This window comes from Silene latifolia, chromosome 10 (assembly GCF_048544455.1).
Source record: "Silene latifolia isolate original U9 population chromosome 10, ASM4854445v1, whole genome shotgun sequence".
Taxonomy (NCBI): Eukaryota; Viridiplantae; Streptophyta; class Magnoliopsida; order Caryophyllales; family Caryophyllaceae; genus Silene; species Silene latifolia.
The window spans coordinates 19,028,094-19,040,033 of NC_133535.1; the positions used below are offsets into that span (position 1 = coordinate 19,028,094).

General features: G+C 37.9%; 1 protein-coding gene across 1 annotated transcript; it reads right to left on the reverse strand.

Annotated features, from left to right (window-relative positions):
* Nucleotides 1-996: 996 nt before the first annotated feature.
* LOC141605310 (triosephosphate isomerase, cytosolic-like) lies at nucleotides 997-5,244 on the reverse strand. Its single transcript, XM_074424017.1, has 4 exons — nucleotides 5,166-5,244; nucleotides 4,054-4,129; nucleotides 3,631-3,753; nucleotides 997-1,046 (listed from the first exon to the last, which is right to left on the reverse strand). The coding sequence occupies exons 1-4, from the start codon at nucleotides 5,169-5,171 to the stop codon at nucleotides 997-999; spliced, it is 255 nt and encodes an 84-aa protein (XP_074280118.1). The 5' UTR covers nucleotides 5,172-5,244.
* Nucleotides 5,245-11,940: the final 6,696 nt, after the last annotated feature.

An 11,940-nucleotide genomic window follows, 5' to 3' on the forward strand; every position in this document is an offset into this window, starting at 1 on the left:
GTGAAGATAAATTGCAACCAAAGAGCAAGAGCTATATATCTCCGCAATAACATTTTAATTAAGAGAATATGGTTTAAAGCTAATTTCTATATCAAGTTCTCATTTTGCCAAGCTCTCATTGATATAGCAACGACTTCTCATTACATCATACATATTTTTAAGACTTCGTCATAAATAACTTAAATATCAAGAGCTGAAAGTTGGAGGGGAAAGACTAAAGAGAGCTGATTCATTGTGGGAACTTATTAGGGAATACTATCCCATATTGAGTCATATAGGATCTTATTAAGATATTATGAGATAAGCATATGACTCCATATGGGATAGTATTCCCTAATAGAACTTAAATACGAAGTTCGTCAATGGAGGGAAATGTGCACAATGGTGGAGAAAAGTAATGAAACGGTTGTGAAAATGGTGAGTGACAACTCTAGCATCCTAATCACACTTCCACTTGAGTCTTATAGATTTAATTGACGGCAAAATTAAATGGGCTACATTTAAGAGTAAATATAAATATAAAAGTTCAAGGGGTATTATTGGGGATTCGGAGAGGCATAACTAAAAACAATTGAATAAGAAAGGGTACTAATAAGAATACCCAAAATTATTTTTTGTCCTGTTTACTGAGAATTTCAAAGATGCAATATATGCATATACCTTATTGACTGTCGTAGTTTAGCAGAATTCTTGTAGAGTAGACGAACAGTAGTAGAAGTAGTGCAAATAGATTACAGAATTCAAATGGCCATAGCTCTAGTTTTTATATGCGAGGAAATGTTAAAAAAAAAAGTCATTCATAGTTTGAGGACTGCGGAGGGCCAATATATATACAACGGTTTCAAAAGCAGAAGCAATATTTTTGAAGCAACAATTTTGCGAAGTTGCAAAAGCGACCAAAGTTGACGATGGAGACTGAATGAAAGTAATAAGCAATTACTCACTTGCTCTCCAGTCTCCATCGTCGTCATCCTTTATATCCGCAAAGCATCTCCCTCATGAACCATGATATAACATGCTGAATAATCTTGTCTCAAATGGTAGAGCTGCATAAAAAATCATATCATCATAAGAAAGAAAAACATGCATGTATGAACTAATAGGCAATGAGTACGTAATAAGGCAATATAAAAGTATGGGAATCAGAAGGAATCGTAGGTTGGTCCTACCCTAGAGGATCAACCTAGTTTTCTTACCTTATCTCAAAAAAAAAAAAAAAAAAAAAAAAAAAAAAAAAAAAAAAACTTATACTGCCTACTCACCTACATTTTACAATCTTAGTAATAGGTTTGTCATTCTTAACTCATTTTTTAAGCTTTTTTAGTCAAGCACACATAAAGCCATTCGATCTGCGCTCCACAAAGTAACAAAACAGTATGATAAACGACAAAGTAAATGTAGGTACTAAAAATTATAGATCAAAGTGATAAGATGGTTACCCTACTGCCTTCTCTAGTATCGGTTCATCAATCTTAATATAAAAAAAGCATCGCTTCTATTGACGGTGCATGAAAGACTGGAAGCGTAAACAAATAGGCAAAACAACCGCAAATTCTGCGTGTGTGAAACCAAGTAATGCACAAGAGTTGCCTAGCCGTTAATATAGATGTGGTTAAGGTCTAGAGGCACACTGAATATATTCCGACTTCCGACCTCCCAAATTCTCTCGCAGATATCTTGCTAATCTAAATTCAATGCTACGTCCCACAGATATAGGCATTAACAATCATATAGCATGTCTACAAAATCGTAACATATAAAAGAAGCAAAAAGCGTAATTATCAAGAGACAACATTGATGACCCCATCAAACATGCTAGGTTCCACGGGTAAAGAGAAGGTGTCCATGAGACCGATTGGTTTTCTGTTAATCGAAAAAATTGAGTCATCTGGAAAATATGTGTCGGCAAAAACAACTACTCAATCCAAAATCATTGCTGCTAAGATTATGCTCAAATTCGTACTACTGAGAGAAATATCATTGTTATTCACCATAAATCCCTCTCCTAAAACAAAGGAACACATCTCTTAGTGAATTTCTATGTTGGCAAACTTAATTTAATTGAATCTGACTCAAAAGCAACGTATTTGAACAACAAAAAAAGTTTTTCTTTGTTGGGTTTCCTCCCAAGTTTTGGCGGCTACTACATTTTTACATCCACCCTCAATGGAAACACAAATTCTCATTTGTGACGGTACATATCCGTCACTCTGGAGTGACGGATACCATTTTACCTCACAAAGTACCAACTTTTTCTCTCTGCAACACTATTCATGTGGTCTCATTTCTCCACTAACCCATTTTGTTACCATTTTAACTCACAAAATATCCGCCACAAATGGTGACCCGTCACACAAGGGAGACCAATTGCAATGGAAATTACCCTCTTTTTCCAACTTGCTTTTCCATTTCTCTTCCATCCATAGTGGTGCCAGCTTCCCGTTGTTCAAGGGTCTCTCCAACACAAGCTATGACCTTCAAACCTTTTGAAAGAGCATATGCAACTTTTTCTCCAACGAACTTCAAGGAAACAAAGAATAGGAGTAGAAAGGACAATTCAAAATCACATTTAAAAAAAATTTCAAAATTTCAAATGTAATATAACATGCACGGGCAATGATAATGAACCAAGTTGAGATGAAATGCTACCTCATTAGATCCATTTAGCAAAGCTCTCCTTTCAGAATGACCAAGGATGACCCATGGAATGCTCAAATCAGAAAGCATCTCCGCATGCGTTTATATAAATGTCCATTTACGTAAGAAAGCTTGTTAATTTCAAATAATAAACTAAAAAAACCAATCTGTAGAATCTTCATCAGATTATATTCTTACAAAAAATTAACAACTTCAGAGGTAAGTTTGCCAATCATAGAGAAACCATCGCACATTAATCGTTCTTCAACTAATGTTTTGCAGGAGCTCCAGTAAGCTCAGTACATCTATACACCCTCAGAAGTTCTATGGCAGAGAGCCTTTACACTAAGGAGAAAATTGGGGGTCATCCATCCTTCATAAATAAAAACATCCACAAGTTGGAAGATTTGGAAGAAGTCTATTCCCTACTTCGACTACATATCCTTACAGAATTACTTCACTTCCTCCCCTCCCCTTTCCTCCTCCAAGGCTCCAAATCTATATAAGTAGAGAAATTTCACTCTCTCCTTCCAGTCCCTGCCTCACCATTCTCTCATCTTCCCTACCCTCCTCCACATTAGAATGCAAACAAAGTGTAAAATGTGACTCAAAAGTCGAGTCTCCATTAAACTTCCATGAAAACGCCTAGTTTTGTTCCAGTTTTAGTCCATGTCCCTTCTTAAATGTTGCAACGCATTTAAAACGTATTGAGAACCAATAAACAGAACAATGAATACCAAGTCTTAGTGGAATATCCGTAAGTGTGAAATGAAGTTCTCAGCACACAAGGAGGCAATATATGTGAAATTATCATGATATAAGCAGATAAGCGGATGCATTTGCAACACAAACAATAGACCCAACCAAAATTCACCACTTCACAAACGATATACCATTTCATTAGCAGCAAGTCAAGAAGCCAAAACATGTTAGCTGGAGATAATACTCTTTTCAAGCAAAAACAAAACTCAAAAGCAAGGAGCCTCTACATACCTGACCTCACCGGTGAAGGACCACCTTTCTTAACCCAGCAATTTTGAGCAGCAACCTGAATTTCAGGCCTCAACTCGCTTTTCACCGAAGTAAGGAATACATATGGTGGGCTGACCATAACCTCTGCATTCCAAAAACAACAATTTAAGCCAACTCAAATATTTCAACATTAACATTAACACACTTGACTCATTTCATTTATTTTCTGCCCTTTAATTTGGTAATCTACTTTGACTGCAATTTTTTATTATATACAGTTGAACGTTAAGTGTGAATTGATACATCAAAGGGTGCGGTTGATGCTCATAATAAGTTATAAGACCATATAAATCAGATGGAGCTAGTGTAAACTACAAATCAAGTCTCTAAGAAAGCATTAACATTCACATTATCACTGACATAGTAACACCCGGATGAACTTACCAACAACATCAGTTGATGCAATTTTCCCGGCATTGAGAGTCTCAACTATCTTCTTCACCTCTCCAGTTGTACCATTCTACATACAAATCATTCCAACATTTAGTTAAGGAAGATAATAAACATATACTTAAGAGAGTAAAATGCCTTTCTTTCTTTTTCCCAAGGGGATAATAAGGGTGTCCAATCATTTCACGGCATGTTAAATCTCATCTTACAATATCTAGATGACTACATGCAAATCATTCAAAAACATACGACTTTTCGTCACTTTCTCTAATCGCTTTATGCCATTAATTTGTCTCCTCCTAAAGATTTCCAATCTCCTCACTTCAATCATGTTAGCCATTTTTTTCGGTGTTGCCTGTTGCTACTGCTATCACTAATTGTGAATTTAGAAAATCAAACTATACACATAAATCCTCAAAGTTAAACCAATATTATCACTGTCTAATCAACATCAACCTAAACCACACTGCTCACTAAAAAAAAAGGAAAATCCATATCTCGATAGTTCCAATACGCATTACTACGATACGATTTTGGCATACACAAGTACTTGTGTAAAGCGGCCTCACACATATTGTAAAACGGATCTTTTTAGTAACTACGAGCTACTTTTAGCATTTACGGGTCGTTTTTAATGCAGTTGTTGAACGAATTGAACCGAATATTAATGTAAAACCGTCTTATATACTCGATAGTATGATGATGCAACAAATCTGTAGAGTACATACGAATCTAGATCCAACAAAATTGGGTAAAAATCACATAAAAACGAAAATATATAGAAATAATAAACTCAAACAAAGAAACAAATGTGGATGAAATTAAATTGTAAATTCAGTACCAAAATAAATACTACCTCGTCTCAATCGATTGTTTACGTACGATTAAAATACTCCTCACAAATGACTAAAAATGTAAAGAACCGGATGACAGGGAGGAATTGCACAACGAACAAAGTTGGACACACCATAGTCAGTGAGATAACACTGTCACTTCTCTTTGACAATTAATCAAACATTTGGTGTTCAATATAAGAAAAAGTTCACTTTCAGGAATACAATAGAAAGACGATTATGTTAAAAGGTAGATAAGCATAATTAATTTACCTCCATTCTAGAATGGACCAAAAAATCGAACAAAATTTATGAGTCATCGACAGATTGTAGCCGTAGCCGAGTCATGAATGCAACTCCGAACGCAGAGACGACGCGGTCCTTCTACATCAGAATGACTTGTGAGCACAACTACACCATAATTAACAAAACGAAAAATAAATCGTAGGTACGGAATTGGAGTAGGCAAAAATTTAACTTGTAAGAAAAAATGAATCAGTGACGAAATAGCCCAAAAATCGGATCAAGTTAAAGAGAAAGAGAAGATTCATACCGTAAATCAACAAATAAGATAAAAGAAACAAAATTGGTGTTGAGAAGGAAGGAAGAGGGAAAAAAATGGAAGAGAAATGGAAAAGCAAGTTGGAAAAAGAGGGTAATTTCCATTGAGGGTGGATGTAAAAATGTAGTAGCCGCCAAAACTTGGAGGAAACCAACAAAGAAAGAAAGAAAGAATGGCTTTACTGTAAATATAGGTACAGTCAAAGGGTATAAGCCGCGCCAAAATATCAAAACCCCCTATTCTCTTTTTATATAAGATATAAGATATAAGATAAGACTAGGGACAGACAAATGGAAAGTAAGTGTCAATAAATACTTTAATGAGTAAAAAATGTACTACGAAAAGAACTCCGTGATAAGCATTAAACCATGATACATTCGGTATCAAAAGAGGAAACTATCGTTAATAATCCAAACAAGTAAACAAAAACTCGCTTAACGAGTGAACTCGTCAAATTTGCTTATCTACTTAGCACAAATTATTGTTTAAAACGGTAATATCCCTTTTGAAGGAAAACGGATTCAAATAGGTATCATATGATAAGGGTAGTTGTCTAGATAATACTTCCGCCATTCCAATGAATTCAATACATTTGCTTTTTGGGCACTATTTATATGTGAGGAGAATTTCTTATACAACTTCTAATGTATAACATAAAAGACAGTCATATGAATATCAATTTTTATAATTTTTAGTAATATGTAACTAAAGATATGAACAAAAGAAAATGAGCATTGATATAGAAGTATAAAACAAATGTATAAAATTCATTGGAATGGAGGAAGTGGCAAACAATATGCCTTGTTATCATTAATGCCTTGTTCTTTTGGACATAATTTCAGCTCATTTCAGTTCATTTTAGCTTGATTCAATTCAGCTCATCTCTTTGCAAATTAACTCTTACTTCTGTCCAGCTTCATTATATTCAGTTCAGTTCAGCTCTTTTTCAGCCGAAAAGAACGGGACCTAAGTGGTAGTAATTCGATCCAGTGTGCCATTAAAACGAATATTATCATCTTAAACAAAATCTATAAATATTATTAAAAGGGTAAACCTTAAAAGTCACATAGACAATGCCACCTCGCATTACTAAATGTCACCTTGCATTACCGAAATTCCACGTCACCAATCCTCCATGCATGTAGTATGACGTGTTTAATTAAGAGGGTAATTCACGTTCGTATAATGATCCATTTAAAACGATACACAAATTAAAAAATATTTACATAAAAAAAATTAGCATAACAAACATTAAAATTTGGCATTTTTAATTTCTAGATAAATTAAAAATTAATTAAAAATCAAAATTCATACTAAATTTTAAATTTCTACATTTATTCTTAGAATATTTTAAGTAAAAAATAAATATCACATAATTCTAATTTTACGCCGTTTATGAAATAATAAAGAATTTGTAAATATTAAGGTAAATACTAACATACTTAACATTAAACATTGAGATTTTAATTTTTAAAACTACAATTAGTTAAACGGAAAATAAAAGTTTACATCACTTTAATTTTAAATTATTTATATGTGCAACGAACTCCTTCTTAAATATTATTGCAATAAACTTGCTCAGTTTCATTAAATTAAATACATATGTAAATCTATAAATATGATTTATAAATAAAAGGGAAGACAAAATATCTATCATTTTTTAGTTCGTATGATAACCCCCTAGACAATTCTCATGCAATGTGGATTTTGTAAAAAGAAAAAAGAAAAAAAATTAAAGTAAACCTTTTATATTTCATTTCTCATTACTCTATATTTATGTCTATATTAAATTTGTTAATAATGAAAGTGAATGCTCAAAAGTCATAAAACATTTATACATATTTATGTATATATTAAATTTGGTAATAATAAAAAAAAAGTCATAAAATGCATCCTCATTTGACTATAAATGTTTGATGGAAGACAACATTTGTGAGCCAAAATTCAAGCGAATATTTTTTTACCCTCACCACCAAAAGAATTATATATGTGTGTTAATAATCTTTCTTATCATTTTATCAACATCAAGGTAAGTGTACTCAGGTTTTAAATTAATAATTTATTTATTTATTTTTAAGTCCCATTGGTTATGAAATAATCTTCACATTTTTAACCTTCACATATATGTTGTTTTGTTCTCATTTAGGGGCTATCAAGATTTGTGGAGTTGTGTTACTCATAGGTAAATATACTTACATCTTTATGATTCAATACCCTATTTCTTACATTATTTAAGGAAAAACTTAAATTAATAACGATAAGGTTAATATTACATAAATCAAATTCCACCATTTTGTTTTTTATTAATCATTCAATGGATTTTTTTTAGGGATAGTTCGTTGGAGAAAAAAGACTATTTGAAGAAAAGAAATACTAGAATTGCTTAAACAAATATTCCCTCGATTTCACTCAATACTATGTTATAAACTAACTACAAAATTGACAACATGAATGTGAATGACTAATTGTTTTTAGGTTCATAAATAAAATTTAGTATTTCAGAAACTTTCAAATGTATGTTTTATTTGGTTATGTGTTTCTTTTTTATTCATCATTTTTCCTTTGAAAAATAACTCTCATAAAATGAAATTGGAGTTGCGAGGATCTCAATCTTATTAACAAGTTGGACAAAAAAATTCTATTGACATAGATAATGACTAAATGTAAATTATTACCTACTTCCTCCATTCAACTCCACGCTACCACTTTCCTTTTTCACGTTTGCCAACACGTGTTTTACGCGGTAAATATCGTTAGTTACGTATTTGCAAAAAATATAAAAGTTAGATATTTTTAATATATCCGTAAAGACGAATCAAACAAGATCTCACGTGAATATATTTTCACTTACGTATCGAGAGAAAATTGAAATTGAATACTCACTTATGAATAGTGTACAAAAATGAAACTGGTAGAGTAGAGTTGAATGAAGGAAGTAATATTTATGCGTACATGTCATATTATCTAATCCATATGTCTTATAACACATAAGAGATTGCAATGAGATTTGTAGTAGGCTATTACTTAACTCATTTTATCATTTATGCAAAAATATAAAATTTAGAATTTTTGAGAAATTGGTATAGATGATATAGTAAGACTAGCATTTATTAGAGTTCATAACTATGCTACTATATGATTTATGACAATTAAAATATTGAGAGGATAAAAAATCTTATAATTCTATTTGTTTTAAGCTCCTTACATTGTGAGATTTATTATTCTCAAAAAAAAGAAGGAAAAAAAAAGAGAATAATTCAACATTATACATTAATTTGCCCTTTCGTCTTTACCTACTAACTTTATTTGCCGGAAGATAAAGCGACGTGCAAATTTTTACATAGAAAATTTAGTACAAAATTTATACAATCTAATCAAAAACCAACCTTAAGCATTTGATGGGGCATATTCTGCACCCGCTGACCGAGTCAACATATTGAGCAAGGTCAAAGCCAAAAGACAACAAGTCAAAGGAAAAACAGCCTAACCGACGCAACCTGTAGGCCTGTCACTTGGGTCTCGGCTCGGCAACTAGCCGGCCGAGAAGTATATCCACGTACTCACATCCAGTCCCCTCGGCATGGAGTCAACCAAGCCTGCCGGCCTGCCATGGGTCCCTCGGCCGAGGGTAAGATAGTCTTTCCACCTGCTATGCCACTTGGCCACTTGGCCATTACATGACAAAAGGTGAAAGTCTATAAATACTCCACTTCTCTCATTGAGAAAAGGATCCCAAAACTCACTGTATAATCTGGTATAAACTCACTTATCTCTCTACAATATACTTTGCCAAGTTAACACACAACTTATCTCTTTAAGTTTACTGACTTGAGCGTCGGAGTGAGTACGCTCGGTACCAAGCCGAGCCCTCAGTTTGTTCATCTTTACAGGAGAGAGTGAAAGGAAGAGACGAGCAACGACATCATTATACAAGCTTACGTGGTCACAAAACTGCTCCGAAATTACACCCGGAACAATTGGCGCCGTCTGTGGGGAGAAGATACTAAAAGCTAGTCACCTACCTTACAAAAAAAAAGAACCAAAACCATTCAAAGAGCTAAGAAGATGTCAAAACAACAAGAAACTATGACTGAGGGAACTGCATTCTTCCAGGATGACACGTTCCCTAATTCTGAGATCGGGATGCCGAAGGAGTTCGGGATGCCAAAAGAGCCAGAAACACCGCTGCCTACCGACCAAGTCACCGTCATGGGACATGTGGTCGATGCGGCCAAATTGATGCTATTCCTGGACCTAATGGGTAGTACGCCGATCACCCCTGTCACGACGACGGTGACGGCAGCGCATCCACAGGTGACCAGGGCCCATAAAGTGACTCCGAACAACTTAACCGGAGTGATACAAGGAGCTGGGCATGCTAGGACGCCGGCGGAGCCCGTGCTCCCAGTGGCAGACCTAAGTCCTTCCCCCACTCGCGGGAGGACAGCGTCGCCGCGGCAGCAACGAGGCCTGCCCCGAAGGAACGAAAGAAGTCCGACTCACCAGAGTCGGGCAAGAAGACCTTCCCGCCAGATGGAGATAAGCCAGACTAGGGTTGCGAGGAGCCGATCGCCGCGTGTCATTCGACACATGGTCAGACAGCCCCTCAGTGCCTATGTCCTGGAGGTCCCGGTGCCGACTAAGCTGAAGCTGCCGCCCATATCATACAAAGGGGATAGCGACCCGACCGACCATGCCGAGGCTTTCGAGTCGTACATGTCGGTATGGGAGCAGCCCGATGAGGTGTGGTGCCGAGTCTTCCCAACGACCCTGCATGGAATGGCTCAGAGTTGGTACAAGGGGCTACCTAATGGCTCGGTATACTGTTATGCCGACCTGAGAGACAATTTCATAGCCCAGTATGCTTGCAACAAGCGAAGGGCCGTGGAGACATCAGATCTCCTGACTATCCGACAGGGGGAGGACGAGTCCCTCCGGAGCTACGTCAAGAGATTCGACGCTAAGGTTCAGCAGATCCGTGAGCTGAACACCGAACTGGCGGCCTTCGCGCTGATGAAAGGCCTCCCGAAAGGCGAGTTCAAAAACGAGCTCATCAAGTGCGAAGACCTCAACTTAGACTCCGCCAGGAAGATGGCCGACCGAGCCGTAAAGGTGGAGGACTATCACAAGACCTGGGTAGGCCACAGTGAAGTTGGGCACCCAGAGAGGAAGAGCCGCCGGGACAACATAGATGAAGGTCGCCGTGACGTTAATAGGTCACGGCCTGAGAGATTTAATAGGAAACAGAGCTCGGCGGGTGCCGGGGGGAGTTCGGGACCGTACAACCAGAAGCGGTACAGTAGTCTCACCCCCCTGGTCGCCTCTCCAGCCGAGGTCTTCACCCTAAGCAAGAACGACGGACAGAAGTGGGCAAGGCCCCCCAAGGCGAGGGGGGAAGGTGACGCAAGTCAGTTTTGCGAATACCACGGCCACATCGGCCATAAAACTGACAACTGCCGCCACCTAAGGAACACCATCGAGGAGCTAATCCGAAAGGGGAGCCTCAGCAAGTATGTAGCTGGAGGCCCAGGAGCAAGCTCCGTTGGGGCGAATAGAAAATCCGTTTTTCAACGGATGGGAGTGATCCAGGTTGTCATCGGGGGAAACGAGAACGGTGGGTCAGCTAATGGGCACAAACGGCACCTAAATGAGCTTTACCAAGCCATCAACTTTGTGCCCACCACAGCGATCCCCGCTTCCACCATCCCCGATATAACCATCGGAAAGAAGGACTACGAAGGAGTCGTTGCCCCGCACAGCGACCCGCTCGTAGTCCACCTAGATATAGCCAACCACTTGGTCAAAAGGTGCCTGATTGACAGAGGCGCCTACACGAACATCATGTTCAGGGAGTGCTTTCTCAATCTCGGTCTGAAGATTGGAGACCTGAGCCCCTGCACTAACCCGCCGTACGTCTTTTCTGCGGGCCGGCCTGGTACCCCAGGGTTAATCGGGATGCGGTGATGTTCGGCCAAGCGGATGCGGCCAAAAATGTTTTATCTGAGTTCGTGGTTATTGATGGTTCGTCTGCCTACAACGTTCTCATAGGCCGGGTCACTTTGAGCGAGGCCGATGCTGTGATGTCCATCCGGGCCCTGACATTGATGTACGTCTCGGACCGGGGGGAAGCACAAAAGCTCGTCTCAAAGGACGAGAGAGATGAAATCGTCAACATCCTAGTATCTGCCAGAGGGTGCAACATGCAATCCCTCAAAGTGGCGAAGAAATCAGAGAAAGGGAAGAGCCCATCCTTGCAGCAGGAGGGCGATCCGATGAATACCAATGTCGGCATGGTCGAAGGAGCCCAGACCGAGGAAGTGGAAATTGACCCGGAGCGCACCGTAACTATCGGTGCCGACCTGGAGCCAAAATTCAGAGCCGATCTCCTAGACCTGCTGAGGAAGAACAAAGATGTCTTCGCATACTCAGCTGCCGAGATGCCAGGCGTGAGCCGGGAGGTGATCGTTCACAAGCTGAACGTACTCT